The sequence below is a fragment of the Balaenoptera physalus genome (genome assembly GCF_965194825.1).
Source record: "Balaenoptera physalus genome assembly, chromosome: X".
NCBI lineage: Eukaryota > Metazoa > Chordata > Mammalia > Artiodactyla > Balaenopteridae > Balaenoptera > Balaenoptera physalus.
Genome location: NC_138903.1, coordinates 13,220,420 through 13,248,101, shown reverse-complemented (window position 1 = coordinate 13,248,101; position 27,682 = coordinate 13,220,420). Strand labels below are relative to the sequence as shown.

At 42.4% G+C, this 27,682-nt stretch overlaps 1 protein-coding gene across 5 annotated transcripts; it reads left to right on the top strand.

Moving 5' to 3' along the window:
- The first annotated feature begins 910 nt into the window (after nt 1-910).
- Nucleotides 911-26,335, top strand: ASB11 (ankyrin repeat and SOCS box containing 11). 5 transcript variants are annotated; one of them, XM_082447263.1, is made up of 8 exons: nt 2,936-3,949; nt 5,331-5,406; nt 11,281-11,360; nt 16,211-16,318; nt 18,790-18,940; nt 21,804-21,938; nt 23,049-23,240; nt 25,730-26,335. In XM_082447263.1, exons 1-8 carry the CDS (start codon nt 3,854-3,856, stop codon nt 25,852-25,854), a joined length of 963 nt encoding a protein of 320 aa, XP_082303389.1. In that variant the 5' UTR covers nt 2,936-3,853; the 3' UTR covers nt 25,855-26,335. The 5 variants fall into 5 exon arrangements, with proteins under 5 accessions (XP_082303392.1, XP_082303391.1, XP_082303388.1 ...); XM_082447262.1 differs by lacking the exons at nt 2,936-3,949; nt 5,331-5,406 and adding an exon at nt 2,268-2,852; XM_082447264.1 differs by lacking the exon at nt 5,331-5,406 and having other exon boundaries at nt 3,320-3,949.
- The last annotated feature ends 1,347 nt before the right edge of the window (nt 26,336-27,682 follow it).

The following is a 27,682-nucleotide window of genomic DNA, read 5'->3' as shown; positions in this document are numbered from 1 at the left end:
CCAGCCGGAGCTAGTGATTATTCTAATCTTTAGATCAGAACATCTCCACCTGATAACTTATCAAAGGAGCCGTGAGGGGCGTGCCCCTCTGCTGGTTTCCCTGGTAACTGATGAGCCCACCTGACGTCAATTCCCCTATAACTGGTAAATCTGCCCCTTCCCTCGGTAGCGAAGACTCCTGCCATGTCCCGCCATCCTGCCGGCTGCTGTCTGCCGCACGCCGTGGGGTGTCGCTCCAGGACCTTGCTTCAAATGTGTAAGATCCCCCATCTATTAAACCACTGATATCTCTGTCGCTGACTCTAGGCTCTTCGGTCTTGAGGCTGGGCAAGTATAGGGCTTGCAGGCCTGCGGGGTGCAGCCCAATGCCCAGCTTCTCCCACCCACTTTGTTGGAAGCAGTGGAAAGCAGTCCCCTACGTTGATATGTTCTGATTTATCTTCCACCAAAACATTTTTGGCTCAGTCAGGGTATCCTAGGTCTGTGTTCAGTTTCGTGAAGGATTTTTAAAGGCCTCTTTATCCTTCTCTGCATTCCCAAAAGAATCTGGGTAGATGTTAACTTGTATCATCCTATGGCTGGATTTTTAAAATCTGAAATTCTGAAAATTAAAGTTCTCTACAGATTTCGATTTGTATTCACAGCACTTTGGGGAGTTGATTTTCCTTTATCCTTCATATTTGGTTGTGGCTCAGTGATTCTCAACTGGATGTGGCAGTGGTGATTTTGCCCCCTGGGGGACATCTGGCAGTGCCTGGAGACATTTGTTTGTTCCAGCTGGATAGGGGTGGGGCACTGGCATCAAGTGGGATGCTGTTAAATATCCTATGATGCTTTTGGACTGCCCCCCACACCACAGAACTATCTGGCCCAAAATGCCGTAGTGCCAAGGCTGAGAAACCCTGGAGCTCTAGATGGTTTCGCCTCCTTAAAAGATACCATGAGTTAACTCCTTACTTCAGTAGCCTTTTACGCCCATCTCAAATGTAGTGCTCAAACGTGCTAAAGATGGTCTCTCTGAAATAGTACAAAAGTCGAGCTTCTCATGGCCAGCTTTTCTGGTACGTAAAACAAAAAGAACAGCCAGGTTTTAAATGAAAATTAGGGCGAAAACAAGATTGCATAGTGTTACGTAATACTAGATACACCACTGGGCTGACATGAGTAAATGATCACCTTCTTACAGAACAATTGGAGAAAGAGACATGAAAAGAACTGAAATACCTGTGTTGATGTATTTTCATACGTTGGCACGCTACCAGGTAATCTAAGCTTGGTAAAGTAACCTTATATGTTAATATATGTCCTTGAGAATGGAAACCGCACAAGCTCGTGATGGCGTGGTGATACACAGAAATGGGTATGTTGTATATTGTGACTCAAGGCTGATTCCCATGCCTTACCCTTTTCACAGAGTACAGGGAGACGGTTCTTACATAGGGAGTCATTCTATTTTGCCTGAGTGCTAGGAGAAACTCCCGTATTTTTGCATCAAGCATTTATTAAATAAGATTGATTTAGTCGTCTCCTATAATTTTATTTGGGCTTGTCTTTTCCAATAGGTTGTAGAAATTTAGAAAATCTAATATAGCCAAGAATGAAACAGGAGACCTAGAGTTTCCTCATCTATTTTTCCCAGGTGAGGAAAATTACACATAAATCAATTTTACCGGTATTGGCCAGCTGATGCATGTCAAAGAATCAGGGTTACAAGAGAATATTGTGCAGCGAGGGAAGGTACTGATTCACAGAATTTTTGGGTTCTTCACCCAGAACCTAGATCATCTTCATCCATTTCATTGCAAGTCCTCCATGATCGACTATAGCCCACATTTTCCAGAACGAGGCACCACCTTTACTGACACCTACAATGGGAAGTAAAAGACCAGGAATGTTGCCGGAGGACTTTGTCATGGATGAAACTATTACAGCCAGTGGTCTAATGTTTCCAGTCTGGAGAGACCTCCAAGCTGGGCCTTTTAGGGGCTTCCCTGGCGGTCCAGTGGTCAAGACTCCACACTTTCACTGCAGGGGGCACGGGTTCAATCCCTGGTTGGAGAGCTAAGATCCCACATGCCGTGGGGTGCAGCCAAGAGAAAAAAATTAAATCAAGCTGGGCTTTTTATTAAATACTGCCTTAGAGTAAATAATCTTTCTTAACTGGTCATATTTTAGATTTGGGCTTCATCTCCCATAAACCTCAGAATGCAGAGAAAATGAAACGTTCCAGGGGCTGGTACTTCCCACCAAGAGCATAGAATGTATTAGTACTTCTTTTCATGAGCTTCAAATAACTTGCTTCGTCCCCATGGGATCTGAAAGGTTTGTTCTATCTTTCCAATCCTGCCTTCCAATATAATGTAGCAAAAACTGGGATTTAGGAATAAAAACGTTTTGGACATGAATCCTGTTTGTTAAACAACACTGAGGAATGTAGGTCTAGAACTATTGGGTGTTTCTGGTTTGAAGGAAGTTTCTTTAGTTCATTTAACATTGCCATGAATGTCAGTGCATGCAGTCGCCAAATCACAGCTAGCTTAGAATCTACAGACTCAGTTCTCCGTAACAGGAGCACAGAGAGCTAGAAGGTTTAAAATAGATGTCATATGATACCGATTATAACTCAGTGAAATTTTGCAGTCCCAAGAACCTATACAGAGTGTGAGCCAAAATGGAGGACAGTCCTGTTTCCTTTGGCTTTAAAAACATTTTTATTACAATGTTTGCTACTTTTTTTTTCTTCAAGCTTTTAATTAAAGTGTTCTTGGCGCTCCTAACCCATTTCTATATCGTCAAAGGAAATAGAAAAGAAGCGGCTAGGATAGCAGAAGAGATCTATGGTGAAATTTCAGGTAAAAATACATGAGTTTGTTCCCAATACTTTAAAAGAAACCTCCTAGATAATTCATATGAATAATATTTCTAGAAGGCAGATTTTATTTAAACTTTGGCTTTGAGTGGGTAGTTTTAAAAAATTATTATTTAAAGTAGCAAATGGTGTTGACTGCACCAATTTGTGAAGGATTTTCAGCTTTCTTTTCTGCAAATTAGTAGTTTCATTAGCAGTTATTATTTAAGAAGTGAATAGACTAGTGGCTTTCTAAGAGTATTTTGGGAAAACTCATTTCTACTAACAAAAGAATTACTTTATAGGATTATCTTCTTGAATATTTGTAATCAAATGTTAACAGTGCATTCTAACAAAACTGTTTTCCCCAGGAAATGGAATGGCCAATAAATTTGATTTAAAGCAGCAATATATATGCTATATATATTTGTGTGTGTGTGTGTGTGTGTGTGTGTGTGTGTGTGTGTGTGTGTGTGTGCTGTCATTTGCAATTCGAATTGCTTAGCCACTTGTCACTGTCAGGAAAAAACCCTTCACTGAATCCATTTATGCCCAGCACCATGCAAAGCACAGCAAACAAAGGTTATTGTAATATGAAATGCCAACCTTTGGTCCAAACGTTTTAAAGTCTCCTGCTGTGTAGGATTCAGTCTCCATTTCTTTCAAGAAATGATTCACGTTAATTGTAGGGAGAGGCTACGAAAGTAAATAAATCAGATATCATGGTTACTGCTGGGGCTGCCACTGGATAGAGGAGTATTTATTCATAAACAGAGTTCCGAATTTCCCCGTGTATTTTTAGTGTTCGCAGGGGTTCCAGGGTTACCTCATTCTTTATCTAGTATCCATTTCACCTTGCACCCTGAATTCTCTTTCAAAATAGACTTATGTTATGTGATTCCAATACACCAGACAACTTTAAGGACACTAGGGAACAGCAGTCTTATCCGAAGAGATAAGACCTCCAAAGACAAAACATCAGCATGCTTCAATTAACAGGGGAAAATGAGAAGAATCTCGAAGTTTCAGGAAGTGGCAGAAGGCTCGGAGTGTGGAAAGAGATTTCTTTTGGGGATTATATTTGTCACACGTTTCAGGGAGGTATGTCGCTTTGACTTGGTTTAAAAAAAAAACTTAAAGTAACCTTAATTTCAGGTTAAGCATAATCTGAAAAGCTGTTTTCTAATTTAATTTGTAAATCGGGGCAGGGGCTTTCTAGATGTTTCCATCACAGTTTTGATGTTCTCATAGATACATCATCCTCATGGCTTAAATTAGTAAAGTCCGACAGTCAACATCAGCAAGAGTGTGTTCAAAACGTTTTCTCCTGGTGCTCGTGTGCATTATTTCTGCCCTTGTGGTCCTTAACGAAGTACTCTTAAGAAAGTTTTATAAGAGTCAAAACCTGGAGCCATAATATAATTCTCATAAATAGAGCGTACTCATTTTTTAGCTCAGATATCTTGTTGAAGCTCCTAGGATAATATTCATTTAATTTGCAAATGGCATGGTGTTCTATTGCAAATGGCATGGTGTTCTAAAGTCAAAAACGTGTTTTTCAACGATCACTAACAAGAAGCAGTGGGGTGAATAGTGCCTGTTAATTTCTCAGTTTAATTTCCTTCCTATATACATGTGTACGTGTGTGAGGATGGCTGCGTATACGTCTACACGCCACTGACACACCCACACACATATATAATAGAGAGTATATCCAGATTTGGTAAATAAGGCTTTCTGTAATAATGTAGGCAATAATACGCCAGAAACAGTGGTTTTTACATGATTCCAACAGCGCTTTTTCTTTTGACACTGTTAACAGTCAGATACTATATATATATATATATATATATATATATATATACACACACATATACACATATATATATATATATATATATATATATATTTATAGCTAGACATTTTAAAAACCAAGAACAAAATTTTGTCTAAGTGTTCAACTCAAACCAGAAATTACCTTTGCTGCTTGTTGGTCAGACAAATGTTTGTTGGGAAAATATGTGACATTTAATCAGTAAGTCAGCTAATCGACTTACTAAAATCTCAGAACTTTCTTGAGTCCAATAGCATATTCTGTTCCTGTAAACTATCGTCAGTGTTGTCAAAAACAAGGGGAGGTAGTAAAAAACTCAGCCAGGGCAGAGTTTAGCCTGTCATAGGTCCTGGCACTTTTCTTTTAGAAGCTGCACCTAGCATCACATCCCTCATTAAATATCTTTTTTTTTTTTTGGCTGTAAAATTTTTTGGAAAGTTTTTTTTCATATTCTGGAGTACATCATTCGATACTTTCTTTGTGGTTTAAGCTATTACTTTTGTAAGCAACTCATCAGAATTGAGTTCAGCTATGTTTGGTTGGCTGTACTTAGTTTTTTCCGGCTTCTTTGTGTAATTTGTCAATAATATATATTTATTTTTAAGTTTGAAGCATTGTCATTGGCCCTTGATATTCTTATATCTACAGCTCCAGATGCATCACTGGCCCCCGCCTTCAGGCCATAGATATTTCTGCAGGCTCTGTGTCTCCCGAGAGACGTGGGGTATGATTTTTCAACCTTTGCTAATTTGGCCAGAACTGAAGTATATTCAGTACAGTGACTTGGTCATCAAACTTGATAAAAATAAAGTGTAGATGCAGGTTGATAATCTCTTATTGACAACCCTTGGGCCAGACATGTTTTAGGATTCAGGAGTCTGGGGGATACTAGAATGATTACGCAGCGTGTATACTGTATATTACGCGGCGCTCCCAGCAGGACCTGGAGCTTCCTCCCGTAATCAAACGTTTTGATATTTCTATAGTGAAAAATATCAATATTCACACTAAGTGAAAATACAAATTGAAAATAATAGTTTGCTAAACCTGAGTCCTGACCATGTTCTGCTGCCAAAGGAGCTTGTTTCCAACTTGGTTTTCAGAACTGGGGGAAATTTACAATTGCAGGTAAGAGATTGTGGAGTTATTGTACCCTTTAAAAAAATGAGTTCTATTCTAAGTGTTTTGCCTAAAATCAGTTGTCCTTGTTTTTCTAAATTCAAAGGACTGACCTTGATTTGATGGCCACGCCTCTGCCTGACTCACCATCCTGACTCCTTTTCTCTATCCTTCCCATGTCAACAGTTTTTTTCCCCGCCTTTGGTCCATTCCTGCCCGGTCCTCCACCTCGCCTTGTTCAGTGTTGGTGCTTGTCTCCTCGAGCCTTGGTCCACCCATCCTCTGAATGGTTATATATCACAGGTGCCTGCTGGCTTTCCCAAGTTGGGACACACGGCACTCAGCAGGGGCTCTGCCACCCGACCTGTCATCTTCAGCTCAGCTCTCCAGCTCCTAGTGGGTTCAAAGGAAGCTTCTTTCTAACACATTACAAAGAGATGTTCATTGACTGTAGTTCATCTCCTGGCCAGAGCTGAGTGTTGTAGAGGGTACGCGTTTTAACGCAATTGTATTATAATACTTTTGATACCTTGGGAAATTTCTTGTAATACGTTTTTTTTCCACTTACCTTTATTTTACTTAAGATATCATTAATTCTGTTAGGCTCTTGCCTATATTTTGGTTCAAATTTGAATTTTCTATTTTTTTTTGATAAGTGCTACAGGAGAAGATATTCCTTCATATGATTTTGGAACTTGAATAAAGAGAATAAAGATTGTTTCATGGGCGCTGGAGATAATAACCAGTCAGGCAGTTAAAAAATAAATAAATAAACCAGTCGTCTCAAATACTTGTTGGAATTAGGAAGGGCAAAAATTGCAAAAAAAAAAAAAAATTGAAAATAATAATTGATTTTTATCTTGAATTCTTGGAGCTCGGACAACCATATTCCATCTGAACCCATTTTGTTACTGAAATCTGTGGTTTTAGACATTGTCATGAAATTGTTATTCAGAGAGCCTGAGAACTAGAGATATAAATCACATTCTGAGAAAAAGTCAAAGGGGGGAATGAAAATGTACTTGAACATTTTCCATACACCTCATCAGGAACAAGTAAACATATTTGTACAGTAAACAATCTTCAAAATGTGCCTGCAGCCCTGTGACACAGGCAGCGTGCCAAATAACTCAAAATAGAAGCGAAGGATTGATTGCTACTTCAGCATTCGTTTATTTGGAGATCTTAGATACATATTTCCTGAAAGGAATGGAAAAACTCCCTAGCCGCCAAATAACTTTTATCCTCAATTTCTCGCAATTAGCTCCAATTTGCAAAACAAGGATGATAAGAGCAAGAGGCTGTGTGTTGGGAATCAGAATAGAAAAACAGAAGAGCCCACCGTGGCAGAGTTTCTGGAAAAGCGTTTTGTGTGAAAACCCTTCAAGGTCCTTTGAAGCAAGTGCTGGAAAACAGAGTGACCGGAAAGGTGACTTCCAGGAGAGCGGCTTTGTTTCCAGTTGGGAAACCAAAATGACTTCCACATTTAAGGCGATCCAATTGATTTATTTCATATTATTTACAGAGATAAGGGGGATGTAGGAAGGCACCCCCCCACAAGTCAATCTACCAGGAGGATGGGCAGGATAGAAAAACCAGTAGTTCTTAAAACCAGAACGGGGTGCGTTCTCAAACTGACTCCTCAAATAGGGAGAAAGAGAACTGGAAAGCAGTGGCGAGGAGACAGAAGCCCAGGACCACCCACCTTTCCCTCTTCCTCCCTGGATCAGAAGATGGCCTGCACGCTTGCCTCGGCCTCGGAAGCCTGGGGTGGGAGTTGGGGGCATCAGAGGATGCTGCCTTGATGGGCGACACTAGGAGAGGTGGCCAAGTGCCAGTGCGTAGGAAAGGCACTGGGTGTGAGACATGCAGTTGAGGCCGAGTGCACAGGACTGGTCTTCTCTTCCAGGCCGCTAGGGAGACATCTCCCCATCCCTCTCGCTTCTCCCCACCCCCACGGCACCAGAGGGGCTGTTGGCACCTCAAGAAGGAAGTGAGAACATGCTGCCCTTCCTCGGGCGGAGAGGGGGCCAGCCCCTGCCCTGAGAGTGGGCAGAGGAGCGGAGATGACAGTTTTAAAGCGGACTGACCAGTAGACTGGTGGTCTTGAAACCTCTTTCTTGAAGTATGCCATAAATACAGATAAGTGCACAAACCCCAAAGCGGACAGCTGGGTGAGTTTTCACCATGGGGTGCCAGCTCCCAAGAACAAGAAACTGCCCGTTATCAGCATGACCCTCACCCCACCCACCTCCAGTCAGTCCCTGCCCCTTCTCATGGTACTTTTGACTCCTAACGCCCGAAGTGAGTCGGGCCCTTTTGTGCTTTATGGAGATGAAGTCACGTGGCACATCCTCTTCTGTGTAGGGCCGCCTTCATCAGCGTGATGTTTGAGAGATCTGTCCAGGCCGTGTGTACGGATGGCGTGGGTCTTAGGGGGCTGAGGGGTAACAGAAAGTTACTAGAAACAGGAGGAAATAGTGGTTAAGGTGCCTGCTTCCCAGCAGGATAGGGGACACCGCGGCCCGATTGGAGGCAAGTTTTAGAAATAATAAAGCCATTTCATGTTGCTGTTCTAAGTTAATAATAGCAAAAGTTGCCATTTAAATCCTGGTTTGAAGCAAATACTTAGAGTACCTTCAGGTGACTCGGTTGACTGGCTATAGTTAAAACAAAAGAATAACAAAGCCACAGCTGTGGGTTTGCTTCTTCGGTTGGTCAGGGTGCTGAGTTGCCATCCATGGGGGAAGACCGTCCTTCCAAACTCGGTGCTTGTTATCCCTCTCCAAGCCTGGTGAGGCGAGAGGGCGACGCGTCTGACGCACACTTCATATTGAATGGGATGGAGATGTAGTCGAAGAAAACCAAAGCTGACTACTGAGGATACTATGCGTATGTTATCTCATTATTCCTAGCTTATGCAAATGATCAATGTCCAAAGAGGTTGAAAAATCCTCCACTCATCAGCTTTTAACTGACTCAGGAACAAGTGGACATACAAACGCAATATATTTTCAGGTTAAAATTGTCTGTTTTTCTTACTAGAAAAAGCATTCTACCTATCAGAAGTATGCAATTCACCAGTGATTAGATAGGTAGATTGATTGATAGATTAATAGATGGATAGATATAGGTAGATATAGATAGATAGATATACACTTTTTATTTTGGAACTAAACTGGTACAAAGAATTCCCACTTCTCTTTGCCCAGACTCCATTCATGTTTATCCAGCTGTCCGGTTAACATCCTTGATAGCAAAAGGATCCAGTCCGGGCGCATGTTGCCTTTAGATGTTGTGTCTCGTCAGCCTCCTTCAATCTGGTTACAGGGCAATTAGTTTTGAGAACATCCCTCAGTTTGAGTTGGTTTGAGATGTCCTCACGATTAGATTCAGGCTATGCATTTTGAGCAGGAATATTCCAAGCAACGCTGTGTTCTTTTCACTGCGTTCCCTCCAGTAGTGTGTGATGTGGCTCATTGTGTTCCAACAGATGGCACACTGTGCCAATTGGTTCCATCGCTTCTGAGGTTCATTTTGATCCCCGGGGTAAGGTGGTGCCTACCATTTTGTTCCACTGTACAATTACCCCTGTTCCCTTGATAACTATGTACTTATTTTGTGGGGAGATAATTTGAGGCCGATTCTATTATTTCTCCTATGTGTCTAAAATTGGTGTTCTACTATGAAGAAGAGCTTTCTCTTCTCCCTGTTTATATACTCATTTGTATCAGTGAGGCCTTATAGATTCCTGTTTTATTTGCTAGGGTATAATCATTTATTTTCATGCTCGAATCGTCCTATATTTGGCCAGTGGAAGCCCCTTCAAGGCAGCTTCTGTACTTTTTGACATTTCCCATCGTTCATTGAGCACTTCCTTACTTTCTGGCAAGATGTTTGCGGCCCATCTTACATTTTTCCTGGCATTTCAGCCTTGGAACCAGCCATTTCTCCAAGCAGCCCTGGTTTAGGTTTTCTCAGTATACAGTGCTATTCTATCTATCTAGATATATCTATATATCTGTCTATAGGTAGAGATATATAGATATATCTGTAGAGAGAGAACCAGATGGGTCACCAGATCCCACCTTCAGCCCATAGATATTTCTGTAGGCACCATCTTTCCATATACACACATATATTGAAAACCACATTTTCATACCAATTGCTCTAATTGTTCCAATTTCAATCCAACCCTGTAGAGTTCATTCTAGCTTTCTCCTTTTTCAAAACCCAGAGGGTTAGAGAAGATAAAAATTGAGTTTCAATGTAAGAAGAGGTTTTATGGAAATGTTTAGAGCCCTGGTTCTCATCCATTGGAAAATTTCAGTCTCTCCTTGAGGACATACTACTTCAAGTTTACATAATTCCATATTTGTTGGGATTGTTTTTGTCAAGGTCGTAGGTATGGGAAAGCCTGAATTCTTAGCACCATCCGGATCACCTAGAAAAAGGTGATAAGATGGGCCTTTTGTGTTAAACCCAAACTGTATGACGTGCTCGTCAATGTATGAAGAGCACAGTTATAATTTGAAGAATGCCCCAATTTTGCAAACCAGTGTAGGTTTTCTTCCAAAACAAATGATTGCCCTTCGGCATGTTTAATAGAAGCTTACTTCTCAAATGCACACTTAAGCTTGTTAGTCTTGTTTCCTGACAAGCAATTACAAGAAAAATACATTTGTAAGGCAGTTCTAAGGCTGTTCCTTAGAGCGCTACCCTACCATGTGTGCTTATTAATCATAACTTTTCTTGAGCACCTAACATCATGGATATACTTTATTGGCCTACTTAGAGACCAAAGAACCTGCTAAGTACTAGATTACTATTCCCCCACTTTACAGATCAGGAAATTGAGGTTCAAATGATTTTAGTAACTTGCCCATTTTGGCAGAGATAGTGGTTGAGGCAGGACTGGCCCCGTGCTTAGCCAACACGTTCAAACTGCCCACCAAAAACTCTTGGAGGATTATGTCATCTGAAAAACAATATTCTGCATTATGATAACAGATCGGCTTCATTACCAAAATCAAAGAATTATCTAGGGGATTTCGAACAAAACCATTTTCCCTGACCCCTTAGGGTCTCCTTCCTGGCATATAGGATGTCTTAGGGTAGGGGTGAAGGGGGAGAGGCAGGGGAAAGAAGAAAGTGGGGAAGTTCATGCACCAGCTTTGCCCTTCATTTTGCCTATTCAGAGTTACCGGATTCAATCACTGGGCAGTATTTATTTGAACGGAATGTATTCCTTATGAAAACTGCCCCCCAAAGCCAGAGAGATGATCTGTGCTCCCTCTCCACGCCCATGGACTGTATCCTCAGTGGCTGGTCACCCTGAGAGTGGCTGACCGGAGAACCTGAGGCGTGGTGCCAGCTCCTCTCCCCTTCCGCCAGACCTCCTCTCACAGTGGGTGGGCACATGAACAAGGAGGAGGGAGAAGACTCCTGACCTTGACTCTGAGCTTGATGTGTGTTTCAGATTGCTGGGCCGATCGGTCTCCACTTCATGAAGCGGCAGCTCAGGGACGCCTACTGGCCCTGAAAACTTTGATTGCACAGGTGAGTAAACGAAAGACTTGATCCTTGGTGCTTGTGCTATAATCAAGCGTCATTCTTGATCAGCTTTGACTGCCGCAGGGGTCTTGCTGGCCCCATCTGGGTCCCAGCACAGCCATTCTACGTGGATGCATCCTCTCCCAACTCACTATTTGTTCCTCCTGCCTCTCCCTCCTCGGGGAGCTGGCTGGTTTTCTGCCCAATTCCAACCTTCCCCTTCTGGGTTTCCCTTTGCTTCATAAAAAGTTTCCCTATGAGGCTGATGGGGGATGCCCTCAAACCTGTGTTGCACTAACTCGCCTTGCTCTCTCCCAGTGTGCCTCCGTAACAGCAGCCCTGAAGTTGCATAAGTCAGCTATTGCTCTGTAATAAATTACCTTGAAACACAGTGGCTGAAGACAACAAACACTTAGATTCTCATGGTTTCTGTAGGCCAAGGAGAAGCTTAGCTGGGTGGTTCTGGCTCCAAGTCTCTTGCAGGCTGCAAAGTATCAGCCAGGGCTGCAGTCATCCTACAGCTTGAGCGGGGGAAGGATCTGCTTCTAATCTCACTCATGAGGTTGTTGGCCATTTTCAGTGCCTTGATGCCTGGGCCTCTCCATAGGGCTGCGTCACAAGATGGTAGCTGGCTTCCTCCACAGACAGCATGAGAAAGGGCCTAAGAAGGAAGTCTCAGTACATAACCTGCCTCCAAAGTGACATCTGATTGCTTCTGCCGTATTCTATTAATTAGATGGGAGTCAGTAAATCCCGCCCATACCCAAGGGGAGGGGATTACACCAGTGAGCCAATACCAGGAGTCCAGAGCCATCTTGATCACTGGGAACCATCTTAGAGGCTGCCTACCCTGATGATCCGCTGTTTCAAAAGCAAACGTGGAAATAGGTTGACAAATGGGTAAATCTTACTCCTTTGGGAAGATTTCTTCAAGTCTTAGTTATTAAAACTAATTTATTTTTACTTATGACTGTATCCCTAGCACCATGAATAATGACTAGAGGCCTAGTAAATACTTGTGAGATGAATGAAAGTGTACACAGTCCATTTACTTTGTTTTAGAGTCTACGTGTGTACAGAGGAGGTAAGTCATTAGATCTTTTTTCCACATCCTAGCTACCACCAAACCTGGCTTCCTTATTTTAAATTTAAACAGCTGGACACACTGCTCTTTTTCTCTGTGTGTGTGTATGTGTGTGCCTCTTCTTTCTTTCTCCTTTATGAGTTGTGTTACTTCTTAGAAAAGTAGAGGCAAAAGGAAAACAGTACTGCCAGTAATAATCAAATGGACTTTGCACTTGATTTTATCACTTGCTTATTTATTTGTAAGCACTTAAAATTTTATTTGATTTTTTTCCTTCCAGTTTTATTGAGATATAATTGGCCTACGGCACTGTATAAGTTTAAGGTGTACAGCATAATGATTTGACTTACATACATCATGGAAGGATTATCACAATAAGCTTAGTGACCATCCATTGTCTCATATATATATAACAGTAAAGAAATCAAAAAAAGTTTTTTCCTTGTGATTAGAACTCTCAGGATTTACTCTCTTAACTTTCATATATAACATACAGCCGTGTTAATTATATCTATCATGCTGTATCATGCTGTATTACATCCCTAATATCGTCTACTGGAAGTTTGTACCTTTTGACTCCCTCCATCCAATTCGTTCTCCCCACTGCCCGCCCCCCCCCCGACCTCTGGTAACCACAAATCTGATCTCTTTTTCTATGAGTTTGCTTCTGAAGTGTAACTGACCTACAACACTATGTTAGTTCCTGTTATACAACATAGTGATTCGATATTTCTATACATTTCAAAATAATCACCATGATAGGTCTAGTTACTATCTGTCACCAAAGAGATTACATAGTTATTGACTATATTCTCCACACTGTATATTTCATGCCCGCAACTCATTTGTTTTGCAACCGAAAGTTTGTACCTCTTAATCTCCCTCATCTATTTCCCTCCTCCTCCGACCTCCTCCTCCTCTGTCTTTAAGCACTTAAACTGTTATTTGATTTGATTATTTTTAATATGTGACATATTCACATAGTTTCCAAATTAAAATGACAGAAAAAGGTACACAGTGAAAAGTCTTGCGTTCAGCTCCTTCTTCTTGGCCCCCGACCTCAATACTTTTATTAGTATTTTAAATTTTAAATTTTAGAATACTTTTAAAGAAGAGTTGCAAAGACAGTACACAGAGTTCCAGCATACCCTTCACCCAACTTCCCCTCGTGTTAATATCATACATAACCGTGGTACTTTAGTCAAAAATAAGAAATTAACATTGGTACAACACCATTAACTAAACTACAGACTACTGAGACGACACCAATCTTCCCACTAGGGTCCTTTTTCTCTTCCAGGATCCAGTCCAGGATATCACATTGCTTTTAGCACTTCTTTATTTTTAACTGTATTTTATAAGCATGTTGGTTTCTATAGTGTCCTTCAACGTGTAAAGTACATTCTTCATGGAGAATTCTTCAGCCTTTTCTTAGTACATCCCCACTTTTTTACCCTTACACACTGGTAAAAAATGGGTTATTCTACTTTATTTTCTACTCTATTTTACGTGTAGACAGTGTGGTGTGCTGTGAGCAAAACATTAAACCAAGGGCCGGGATCTTCTGACGATCACGCTGGCTGTCACCGACAGCAGGGGAACCTCAAATCTTAATAATTGGAACTCTCTGCTCCTCCATGTTCTCACCCGCAATGACAGTGAGTCACTCTAGCTGATCTTTCAGGCCTGTCCAGCATTACATTTGTACAATTCCAGGGGTTCTTGAGAGTTTGCATCGGATCAATGTTTTTTTTTAGCACACTGCTGCCACCTTGTGGACTTTTTTTTTTTTGGCCACGCCGCGGGGCTTGCAGGATCTTAGTTCCCGGACCAGGGATTGAACCCCGGGCCCTCGGCAGTGAAAGCGCCAAGTCCGAACCACTGGACCGCCAGGGAATTCCTTGTGGACTATTTTTTTAAATGCTCTTATTTTTTCTTTATTTTCTTAAAATGAAATTATATATGGGAAAAGGAAAAGAAACCTCCTTGTATTAGATATCCAATTGTAAATATACGGCACGGCTCTGGAGTAATGACGTCATATTCAGGACATAAACATGGACAGGACCAAGGAGGCACAGACAGGCCCTAAGATGCCGATGGGACTGGCAATAGTGGGCAGTCCCAGCTGCTGGCCACAGGAGGGACGCAGCCAGCACCATGGAGGTCTGGTGGGAGGGGTTGGGAACTTAGGTTGGGGTTTGGGGTCCAGGGTCTTGCACTAGGTTTTGGAGCGTTTCAGCTGGTCAGTTATGAGGCAGAGAATCAAACGCAGAGCTCGGCTGGGTCCTGGCAGAACCTAAATCCTTTCACAGATAGAAAGTGGTGATCATGGGGGCAAGCGGTAAGGGCCAAGTTGTAGAGTCAGGGCATGAAGTTGGCCGGCAGCTAGGCTGAGCCTGGCATCTGTCAAGTGGACTCCAAGGCGAGGAAAGTGCAGCACGGCACGACGGCGAGGGCAAGTGTGGTAGGACTGGGCGGAGACGTTCGGATCTGGGGAAGAAGAGGAGCGTTAGGAGGAGGCCCCGGCTCCAGACCCTGGTCCTGCGGAGAGCTCGGCAGGCGGCGGAGGTCTGGCAGTCAGCATCAGGCTACTCAGGCACAGGAACCCTAGGAGCACCATCTATTTTACTTTCTACTCTTGAGCCTGGGCGTCATCCTTCTGTGCCACATGCACTTCTAACACCCCCAACCCTGGACTCTGTCACCCGCTCCCCATACCCACTGCTGTTCACACCTATATCAGCCTGTGCCTGACTCATCGCCGTGTCTTCATGACGCTCCTTTCTCCAGTGTCACATCCCCACCTCTCCGAGCAGCCCTCCATGGTGCTACCAGTGTGCTTTTCCGAAAACGTCCTATGTATTAGCTCCAGACCTTCTACGGACTAACAGACTTGAAAGGCGCCTCATTCCCTATAACACATGCACCCCACCTCCACCCCCGTTCGGAAACCAAGGCCTTTCACGATCTGGCTCTAGCTTACTGTCCCCTTTCATCTTCCCCCTCCCCCCACTTCCCCTTTTTTCCTCCGCCTCTGTCACGTGTGGGCTCTTTCTGATCCAGAGATATAGCAACTATCCACCTACGCGCCCTGCCTCGCCCTCCTCTGCGTCCCACATTTGCATATCCTGTTCCCTCCTCTGCGTCCCACATTTGCATATCCTGTTCCCTCCTCTGCGTCCTACATTTGCATAATTTGTTCCCTCCTCTGCGTCCCACATTTGCATATCCTGTTCCCTCCTCTGCGTCCCACATTTGCATATCCTGTTCCCCCTTAAGGGAATGCCTTTTTTTTTTGCCTTCCTAGTTTGAAATTTTTTATGCTTCAAGCCGTAGCTAAATACTACCTCATTTGCAAAGTTTTCTCTTACTCCCCAAGGCAGATTCAAGGATACCCTATGTCCCCAATTAAAATGTGAACATGCTTGCAGTATGGCAGTATTCTGGCTGAGTTCCTCCCCACCGTACCCCACCCCACTTCCCGCCACCATTTCTGTCTCCCCACTAAACTCTTAGAGGAGAGAGACCCATGTCATAAGCTTTGAAGCCCCAGGTGCTGGCACATCGCCTGGCCCAGGATACTGAACGAGCTTTTGCTGAATCAATGAATCCGAGGCTCCCAGCTATGTTTGGATTCCCCTAGTCATGGCCTCTACTCGTCTCTAGGTGGTACCCGCAGGCCGCGAACACTTCACAAACACGTCCGACAATCTTGCCGTTTATTCTTATTGCTGATGCAGCCTTTAATCCACTTCTCTCCAAATCGTAGGGCGTCAATGTGAACCTGGTAACAATTAACCGGGTCTCTTCTCTCCACGAGGCGTGCCTGGGAGGCCACGTGGCCTGCGCTAAGGCCCTATTGGAGAACGGCGCCCACGTGAGTACCATCCCCGCCCGCGGGTCTGGCTGCCCAGGTGCAACCGCTAACATCTAAAGACCCATCAACTTCCAGAACTGTTACCCGCGGTGGGGTGCGCAGGCCTGGCCCCATCGGCGCCCATATTCTTGGATGGTCGGGAAGATACTGCTGGTTACCCCTCTCTTCAGCCTCTATATCCTTGTGCCAACGTTCAGATAAGGTAATTTACGGAATTCGTTCAGAACTGTGATACTAACTTGAAAAAAAAACAGCTTGAGCTAAAGTAATTTGAAAACTGATCTTGGAAAATTTATTTTAAAACATTTAAAAGAACACATTTAAAAAGAACAACAGGGGACTTCCCTGGTGGACCAGTGGTTAGGACTCCGTGCTTCCACTGAAGGGGGCACGGGTTCCATCCCTGGGCGGGGAAGGTCCTGCACGCTGCGCAGCACCGGCCAAAAAAATTTAATTAAATTTAAAAAAATATGAAAAAAAAATAAAAAGAACAGCAATCAAAAACCACTCTTAATTCAACACGCTACACCCACAACGATTTTTGTTGAGCAAAATTATCAAACTAAATGAGCTTGTAATAAATAATACATTGGAAAAACACTACACAATGAACTTTATCTTATTTTTAAATTCTCTCCTTTTCAAGGAGTGACTGAGCTGCTATATGTAGTACAGATATCAGCATAGAATTCTGAAATTAATACTTCTGAAAACCTCAAGGACTCTTATTTAGTCACCAGATATTGTTTTGATGTTACTTTCGTTTTTGAACTCAGTCCTTGTATTCTTTGTTTCATGAGCTGTAATGTTTTTAAGTGCCTGACGAAGATTTTTCTTTGCATTTTTATATGGAAGTTGGGTTTCTATGTGTAGAACTGAATATAAAAGTCTTCCTTGCGCAAAGCGATTTTCCCGATGCCATAGCGGTCACGTATTTTCATTAGGTAGTGCTTCTTTGAGGGCAAAGTTTGGTGGTGGCCATTTCCTTTGAAGCTAGGTGACTGGAGTCACAGGTGGGAAACAGAGGAGCCTCTGGGAGGTTCTGTGGGGGACAAAGAGTACAACGTGGTCCCTTGTCTTTGGCAATCTTATGAGGGAACAGTCACTAAATATAATACTATTTAACATTCAAATTAGAGTGAGAGAAGGAATAAGAGAAAGTTGATCAATCAGTAGAAAATTCCTCAAAACTGGCCGTCCCGTGGGTGCCTCAAACTCAGTACATCTGAAACTGTGCTTATGTTCTTCCCTCTGGGAGCGGCTCCTCTCTTGGATTCCCAGCCTCAGAGACCAGGTGAAACATATTCCTGGTTTCCCCAGCCCCAAGCCTGGAATCATCCCGTTTCTTCCGTCTCCCCATCTAATCAGTCACAACATCCTAGAAATCCTTAGAGTTTATGAATTTACACATATCTGTCCCTGCCCGTCTCTGCCATCTTAGCATCTCATCTTTAACTTTCCAATTGAATGGGGGCCATCCTGGCATCGTGGGGAAAGATCTTGTTTCTGAAACAAGAAAATTTAACATCCTGATAATCACAGGCGTATGTCCTTAGTTGTTGAGGCAGAATGGCTTGACATCAAACCTTCGTTGTCCTACATTCAATCCTGCCGGAGCCGCCCCACCAGAATGCCTTGGTTCCAGGACGTTCTTTTCAATCTGTTGCTAATACTCAAAGATGCCTCCCAGCTGTGCTGGTTCTCACCTGCCCCTCAGATCCCTAGAAGGCCCTGAGGGTGGTTGGAGACCCCATGTTGATGGCTATTTCCTTTGTGTATTTCACCTGGTCATGATCTCTTTAGGATTCCCTTTTGGCATATGCAGTTTCTGCGGATGGTAGTAGACCAGAAAGGAAATCTGTGGCTAGATGGTTTCTCCAATACTTTTTGCTCCTGACATGTTTGTTCATGATTGGGACGGGGAGTCGGCTCCGTATGAATGGAAAATGGAGATCATGGAGATAATTGTTGCAAATGTCTCTTGAATGCTTACTGGGCACCAGGCAACGTTCTAGGTGTTTACCAGATAGTAACTCACCTCATCCGCCCGATGACCTCCTGAGGTCGATTCTTTTATGGTCCTCATTTTACAGATAAGGAAACCCAGGCACAGAAGGTTAGTATCCCAACTGGATCTCTGAGCACATAAAGGAGAGAGAGCTGGGATTTGAACGCAAGCTAATTGTTCCAGAGACCATGTTCTGGTGGCTCCTAGGAAGCTCTAGAATACCCCTGAGTACATCTTAAAAACTGCCCCATTGGCCCCATTTGGCTACTATTGATATTTATAGGTGAGAGTTGATAGGCTACTGGTACCTAAAAAAAACCCCCACGATACTGTAAGGATGTGGAGTTCCCTCGTTCATTCACCGGCATGGGAAGTTTCTCCAGGCAGATACATAGGAATGCACACTTGGAGATGGTGAGAAAGAAATAGCAAACCCTCTGGTTCTCTCTTTGCCCATCGTTAGGTCAATGGGGTGACAGTTCACGGAGCCACGCCCCTCTTCAATGCTTGCTGCAGTGGCAGCGCTGCGTGCGTCAACGTGCTGCTGGAGTTTGGAGCCAAGGCCCAGCTCGAGGTGCACCTGGCTTCACCCATCCACGAGGCAGTGAAGAGAGGTAAACGAGGCATCACGTCGCACACAGAACATTGGTGGGCTCCCTCCAATCTGCATGAATCAGTCATAGAGTGTTTACTTTGCAAGGATCGCCCAAATCTTCTTCACCAGTAGACTAGGTGTGGCTTAGAAATCCCACAGCAGTAACTTGAATATACCTAAATCTTTAGGAAATACCACTGGGGCATGACACAGCTCTTCTTAGAACCAGGGAATGGCTGTCTGCCTCAGATGTCCTCTTTCCTGGGCTCAGTCTCCCAACAGGCCTTGCTTGAGGCTCCTTGCTGGTGTTTGGGCGGCAGCTGGTGGAGTCAGGAGTGCAGGGGTAACTTCCACAAGCTGTACTGTGTTTACGTCTCTGTCCTTACTAGAAAAGAACAGTTCATGCCCCAAAGCCCATAAAACATCAACCACGACCATAAAACAAGTGATGAAAGTGTCTGAAAGCCCAGACCGATAGTGTCTCTAATGGAGGCTTAAAGGTAACTGTCCACAACAAGCAATATACTCTAGATGAGCTGATAGCTCTCAAGGTCATTAGTTACTGAAAAAAAGTTGCAACTGTAAAAACCGTGGCACTGGAAACCTTGAGGTGGATTCTAGATTTCTGTGTTCTCAGTTGCTTTTGAAATGATGGAAAAGAGTAAAATTAAGGAATTTTAAAACTGTATGCATAGACTAGACATGAACAAGAAGAGCCATTGAAAGGCCAACGCCATTTGTCACAGGTCACACCCAAAGAGCAACATTTCTGTGTTACCCAGCGGTGGAGTTATTCTCTTATATTGAGATCAGAAATACAGTGGAGAGAGTTCCCTGGTGGTCTGGTGGTTAGGATTCAGTGCTTTCACTGCTGTGGCCCGGGTTCAATCCCTGCTCAGAGAACTGAGATCCTGCAAGCTGTATAGCACGGCCAAAATAAAAAAAAAATTTTTTTTAATTAAAAAAAAGAAATACCGTGGAGAAGTTAGAACACTGTAGAACAGTGATCTTCGCTGGTATGATGAGAATTAAAGTCTTTATTTCAAAAGGCAATAGTGAAAGATTTGTCCCAGGTTGTTAAACATGTCACTTGGTAATTTTTTTTTTTTTGCAGTGGATTACTATAAATGATACAAACCCACAAATCTCAATGTATCTATGGTTTTGATGTCCTATACATATTTAACAAACATTTATTAATTAATAATTGATGCTGATTATTTCCCAAACTTCAAGTAAGTCCTTTAAGTTGTAGGGAAATAGTCTACTTTGGAAATGGTATAAAAGTGTTCAAAATTTTTAAAATATTGAAGTAAAAATTAATCTATTATCTGTATTTCCATCCAAACACTTAAAAATGGATGAACGTTGGTAATGGTTGTGTTCAAAATTTTTAAAATATTGAAGTAAAAATTAATCTATTATCTGTATTTCCATCCAAACACTTAAAAATGGATGAACGTTGGTAATGGTTTGAATTAAGTAATTCTGCAGTGCTTGGATGGTTATATATGGAGTGTTTGGTATCTATGTACCTCCGGTATATACATGCTTATCATAAACAGATGAATTCGTGTGTCTCTACATATTTTTTTCTGTATCATAAAAACATGTGAGGGACCAATGTCCACAGAGTGGAAGGATGAATAGCAAATTCATTATTTTAGATACTATTATATTAGTGCCAATCATTTGACTTTTATATATTCATTTTTTAAAAACTTCCTGAGAACACTTAAATTTAACTCAAGCTAGGCTCAGTTTCTTCTGGAAAAAAAAAAAGGGACAGGAATTATGTTTTTAAATGTTTATTAGATACACTGAATTTACCAGGCAGTTTTAGGTCCTGATTGGATATTATTTCTGGATTCTTACAGCTTTAAACCTCTAGGAACAAGCGGGGTCAGTCTGAGTCAATACTTTGACAGATTAATGCTATAATTGAGGTATAAAATTTACTTATGTGAACAATAGTAAAATAGTTGGAGTTCACGGAAGCCTTATTTGTAGATTTTAATGCATAATAATGCTTAATTCAGAATTTGTGATGAATCAAGCAGGCTTGAGATGAAGCTTATTTTGGTGTCATCTCTAAAGAAAAGGTTGGTTAAGCTGATCAGTGATGATAAGATTTTGTTTTTGTTAGGAAACATTTAAACCTTCAAAAAAGAACCAACTCTTTATAAAACTCCCATCAAAACCTCAGAAGCATTTGCTCCCAAACAAATCATTCATATGCTGCAAATTAATCATGTCTGTCTCTTCACTGGGTGAACTCTCCAAGGAGAATGCTTACTTATCTAGTTCTTGTTGGCCACTAAACTTGAGAGTGCAGTTAAATAGATTCTATACTTGAGGCTTTTTATTAATTCTCACAGGAGTCTTACAAGTTGACCAAAATAAGGAGGTGCATGGCGTGACCATCCACCCAATCTTACATGCATGGGCGAGGAAGAGAAGGAGAGATTTGTAATGGAGGTGGATGGATCAGGGCTGGGCCTTGGATTTGAGCACTGGCTTTTCAGGGTAATAATAGCATGAGTCATTTATCCCCCTGGGTCTTGTAGCCTCTGCCTGTAATCCGGTGACTTATTATAGAGAGTGATTTCAGCTGTGTTCCTTGGAACCCTTAGTTTGGTTGGAGGTACCTCAAGGCTGCAGGGAAGAATTTCAGTGGGGCGGGGGGGCGGTGCATGGGCATGCTCTTCTTTCTAATCTTCTTATTTTGGAGATTTCTAAGATTTCCCCCACCTCCCAAATTTTTTTCTGCTGAAAAAAAAATCTAGGTTGTTTCTAAAGCCCATTCCAGATAAGCAATCTTATAATTCTGTGAATAGTTAATATTTCCCTTACTTGAGTGAGGTTATCTTGTGTTCCACCAGGTAATAGAGAATGCATGGAGATTCTGCTGGCAAATAACGTTAACATTGACCAGGAAGTGCCTCACCTTGGAACTCCCCTGTATGTGGCTTGCACCTATCAGAGGCTAGACTGTGTGAAGAAGCTTCTAGAATTAGGTAACTTCCAGAAGTCTTTTCATGAGAAGAACCAGTTAACCTCGTTGGTTTTCCATGGCTTCAGAGGCGAAGTTCTTGTCAGGCTGGACAAAATTCTGACAGCATTTGATATCTAAATGGTTAAAACAACTTCAGAGATGAGTGTCTGTAGTTCTCAGTTCTGCTTCTTTTGATATTGGCTCCATTTACCAGGTATGGTTCTCCTTGGTGGTCTGAAGAGGAGAGCAAGAGTCTCTTTCCCATAAATCCTCGGGGAAAACAACCAATTGTATTTCACTGGCTCCTTTTAAGTCACATGCCCATTTCTGAACCAATCATGGTGGCCAAGGGAATACAATACGCAGATTGGCTTAGGCCTAGATTTCAGTCTACACTGCAGTTGTTGGGCTTCACTGGAAACACATGAGCTGGGAATCACGGGAGATGGTTCCCCAGAGGGAAATCTAGGTGTGGTTACCAGGAAGATGCTGGCTAGTAAAAACAGCAGACATCTGTCATAGAGTACTTTAGATCAACCCTGCTAAATTAGTTTTTTAATTCTCAAAGGCATATACAGAAACTGAGAGTCCAGGGAAAAGTAAAAGGTCTTGAAACTATTATTTGGTTAAAGATTCCCCAAACTTAGCCACTGACATAAAGGTCGAGATTGTATTAAGAACCTTTAAATAAGAATTTTTGTCTCTAAGATTTTTTTTGTCTTTTTTTATCCCCTATCATTACCACTCCCTCTAGGAATTCAGAAAACTTTTTTTTCGAGCCCAGAATAATGTAAATACCAAATAAACCTAGCTGTGTCCTTTGCCAAAAAACAAACTAACTCTATGTAAAAGGAGCTGCAAAGATTTAATTTTGTCTGTCACACAGTTCCTGTGGGAAGGCAAGTAAAGCATTTAAAATGACTAAAAATATCTTTATTAGGTACTTTTCTCATCAGAGTATTTGGAAACAGTAGGCATTGCTGAGGGTCTGAGCTTCAGTCATACATTTTCAAAGATTTGTCAGCTACGTCGTGGCGTTTAAGATGTCTTTATCGATGGCTAGCACATTTCAGGCTCGTAGTGTTTCTCCATTAACCTTGGGTGTTGAATTGTGGTCATCTGCTTTGTTAAGGAGCCAATGTTGACCACGGCCAGTGGCTGGACACCCCCCTCCATGCCGCCGCGAAGCAGAACAGTGTGGAAATCATCCACCTGCTGATAGACTATGGGGCTAACCTCAAGTGCAGAAACGCTCAGGGCAAAAGTGCGCTTGATCTGGCAGCTCCGAAAAGCGGCGTGGAGCAGGCGCTCCTGCTCCGGGAAGGTAAGGAAGGGCTGGGCGTCCGTTTCTCTTCCACAGGCACATTTGCCCTCTCTCCTTCCGGTCTCCCCTCTAGACTCTCTTACCCTTTCCTTTTCGTCTTTTTAATTGGGAGTGGCACGTGGGAGGGGGCAAGTCCTAGCATCTCAGAGATGGGATTTAGTCTGCTGGGCGTCTTCACTTATAACAAAGGGACATTTACATACCACTGGTATGTTGCTTTGTATTTGCATTAACAAGAAAATAATCAGAGAACTTTGGTGAAAGGGCTGGGCTGTCTTGTCTATCCTGGCATAAGCACGTGATTGAGCAGACCAAAACTCTGCTTCGTAATATTTGGAGGCAATTCAGGGAAAATGAAAAATACTTGAGTAGAAATGGTCGGGTGGACACAGAGTGTGTCTTTCAGAAACTGGACTAAACGGTGAAGTTGTTTGCCTGTTCTCCAGCTCAGCGAGTAGGTGGGTTTGCGCTCCGCATTGTCCCACGCCCGTGTCCACATGGGCTAATGCATCTCTAGATGCTAGAGGAGGGAAGGTGGCGTCTACAAGGCTTCATGTCCCAGATTCTAAAGAGAACCGTGCTGTGTCCCTACAGAAAGAGGACACTATCTGAGCCTATTCTGAGCGTTTGTATGCTCGGGAGACTATTAAAGTAATAATAATTATTCAGCTTTCCACGTGTCAGACACTGAGCTAGGTCTGAAACATAGATTCATCTCACTGAATTCTCAAAACTTTAAAGCCATGAGAACTTTATAGTAACTGGTGCTATCCCAGCTGCAAGCGGGAAAAGAGGAGCATGAAGAGATGGGCTTTCAGAAGGTTACACGGCTACTAAAAAGTAGGTCTAGGATGCTAACCAAGAAATAGGATTCCAACTTGCACTCTTTTTTTTTTTAAATTATTGGAGTATACTTGACTTATAATGTCGTGTTAGTTTCAGGTATACAGCACAGTGATTCAGATATATATGTGTGTGTGTATGTATATATAAGTATTATGTGTGTGTATATATCTATTCTTTTTCAGATTCTTTTCCCTTATAGCTTATTACAAAATATTGAGTGTAGATCCCTGTGCTATATAGTAGGTCCTTGTAGTTTATCTGTTTTATATATAGTAGTGTGTATCTGTTAACCCCACAGTCCTAATTTATCCCTCCCTTTCTTCCCCTTTCGTAACCATAAGTTTCCAATGTGCACTCTTAATGTTTTGATGCCCCAATCCTGAATCTTCTGAAACAATTTCTAGTGAGGAAGAGTTTAATTTCACTCACCAGTTCCATTTTGTGAAAGTGCCCCCATGTCTTGTATACCTTCCAAGTGGGATGCTTGGTTCAATAGTTTTAGGAATACTCTCCAGACCAGTGCTTCTTAAGCTTCAGTGTGTATATGAATCACCTGGGGATCTCCTTAAAATGCAGATTCTGATTCAGGAGCTCTGGGGTGGGGTCCCAGACGCTGCACGGCCACCAGGCTCCCAGGTGAAACTGATGCCGCCAGTCGCACTTTGAGTGAGATGGGTCTAGATAATTTCCAGTAGTCTGTGTCATTAATGATTGTTCTTTGATTTGAACCTCTACTGGAAGAATTAGGACCTTCCTTACCAGCTCCCAGTTTGGAAATATGGGATACTTAACAACTATTAGCTCAGAATATGGTTTATAGCAGTTGTCACATTTCCTGTTTCCTTCCATCAAAGATGTTTCCAGGTCCAGGATTCATATTTCTTCTAAACAAGTTCCTCTGTCTCTGTCTTCATAAATACAGCTGCTTGCTCTAGAAGGATGAACAGCAGCTATGTCAGAGGTCACTCTGAGGAGCTTTAGTTGTGTGACAGGAGAGACAACTTTGCATTCTTGCTTCCCAAGATTTTAACGAAGGGCGATGGTCTGCTCCTCCAGGTAGCGTTCTGTCACGTGGATGCTCCTTGGCAATATCAATCCAAGTGTCGTCCAGCTATTTATTTGCCTGTGTCGTCACCATTTCTCACGGGGTGCTAGACGCTGTGACAATAGGATTTTCTTGAAAAGGAAAACTTTGTATAGTCCAGTAATCACATAGATCTACTTGCATCGATCTTTATTGATACAGTCAGGTAAGGAAATAATGGGGCATTATTACAAATGCCCCTGTGTGGCAAGGATCCCAGCCAAATGCTCAGTCAGCCTATTCAACCATATTTTGGACACTGGTTAGTTTGCTTTCCTTCGGGACTCAAAGCCTTGGTTGGGCACGATGACTCCATGAGACCCCATGAGATTGAGGTTCAGGGTATAATGGGGTCTAAGTGAGTTGGATCCTTTCTCCAGATCCTCTGCTGAGCTGGGATCCTTGCGAGAATGGAGGGCCCCGCTGAGCGTGAGTGGGGACCCAGCCAGCACCGCCGCATGGGCAGCTAGAGCCGGGAGGTCCCTGTGGCCCGACTCTCGGGCCCCAGCACATCTCCTGACACTGCCTCTGTGACCGCGCGTTTTAATTCCTCCCTCAGGCCCGCCTGCTCTTTCCCAGCTGTGCCGCCTGTGTGTCCGGAAGTGCTTGGGTCGCACCTGTCATCAGACCATCCACAAACTGTACCTGCCGGAGCCCCTGGAAAAATTCCTCCTATACCAGTAGCCCCAACTGTCCACGGGAAGATACTTGGAAATAAACAGGTTGTTGCCTGCTGTACCCAGAGTACCTAGTGTAGACACCCAACAGCTAGACTCCCTAGTGTAACACCCAACGGCTAGACTCTCAAATGAGCTAAGCTAGTTAGAGCACATCCCTGATGGGCTGGCACACGTGCGGAATGAAAACTCCTGGTTACTTTAATGTTCTCTTTAACCAAGGGGCAATGAGAAACTTTTCTGTTTTTAGCTCTTGTTGTTAAGAAACTTTAAAAAATTGTGAAGTAGGGTGAAATTAATAGGCTGTTTTTCAAGATTCATGATCTTCGATTATCTAAGGATCACCATTGTGAATAGCGTGTAGACACATATAAATCTGGGTGGATAAGATTAGGATGAATATAAGTATTCCAAGATGGGTTCCTGATTTAGTTCTTCCCTTCTTCCCCCTTTCTTTCTTTCCTGCCATGAATAAATCTCTGCTGAAATTTTGTTTTCTTGCGTTTTATTTTATATATAAAAAAGCCAAATACTATAAACCATCACAGTTAATTGAGACTTGCACTTACTGAGGTCCTGGTTGATGTTGATTACACATGGACACGATAATATTTTGACTATATTAGGTACACTTCATTATTAAAATTAATTTCACTTCTTTTTACTTTTTAAATGTGACTACAATCCAATTTTAAATTACACATGTAGCTAGCATTATATTTCTGTTAATACTGTTCTGGACCTTTTCTGATTTTCACAACTCTGGAATATCACATAAGTTAATCTTAATTAGTTAACTATTTGGGGGATAGAGATTTAAATTCTTATTTCACATCATCATCTAAAAACGAATGTTGGTTTTTGGAAAATGTTAAAACATTTTAAACGATGGTATAAAATGTTCATGAATGTACATGAAAGGGAAGCTCTTTTCTAATCATAATATCAAAGGCAGAAACTTTAAAGGAAAATACTGATAAATTAAAATACATATGATAGAATATGCAGGAATTGGAGGCTTTCTATCTTCAAAGTGTTCTCCGGAGTGCATTTTTTGGTCCACCTGCATCTTGCTGAATGTCTGAAGTCTGTGTTAAGCCCCAGGATGTCCTAGGATGTTCAGTCTGTCTAGAATCCTGCTGTTGCATCCACTTTCTGAAACGTCGGACCGTGGATTTCATGACTCGTTTGTACGAACCTCCAAACTCTGGTAGGGGTGTGTGCGTGTGTGAATCACTCACCAGAACCGATCCTTCTGGATCCAGAATGGATGGAGAACAAGTCCAGATTCCATCAAGCTAGAATTAGACCCTCAGATGAATCATCTAGTTTATATGAGATTATATGGCTTGCTTTTGGGGGTTCTGAGCACTAATATAGATTATTTCATTTTTTTCACAGGATGTGGAATGTTTTATTCCCAAAGTGGTGTGATTTCTCACAATTTCAATCATATTTGAAGTGCTCTAGGGTAACTTCTCAGTTCATTCATTCAACACATTTTTACTCAGCATCTGTTATGTGCCAGACACGGTTTGAGGCTGCGAAAAAGACAAGGTCCTTGCCCTCGAAAAGCTTGTGTGTTAGTGGAGGCAACAAGGAATAAGCATACACATGTCATCATGTCAGGAAATAAGAAGAAAAATGAAGGAGATTAGGATAAAGAGTGATGGTGAGAGCCACTATTTTAGATAAGCTGATTAGGCAAGGTCCCTGGCTGGGTGACAGAATTTTAAAAGAACTATTCATGTGTGTATCTAACGTTTATTATTTAATTTTTACTATTAAGGTTTTAGTGACTTTTTTCAGTGTATTTTCAGTACATCATGATGGTT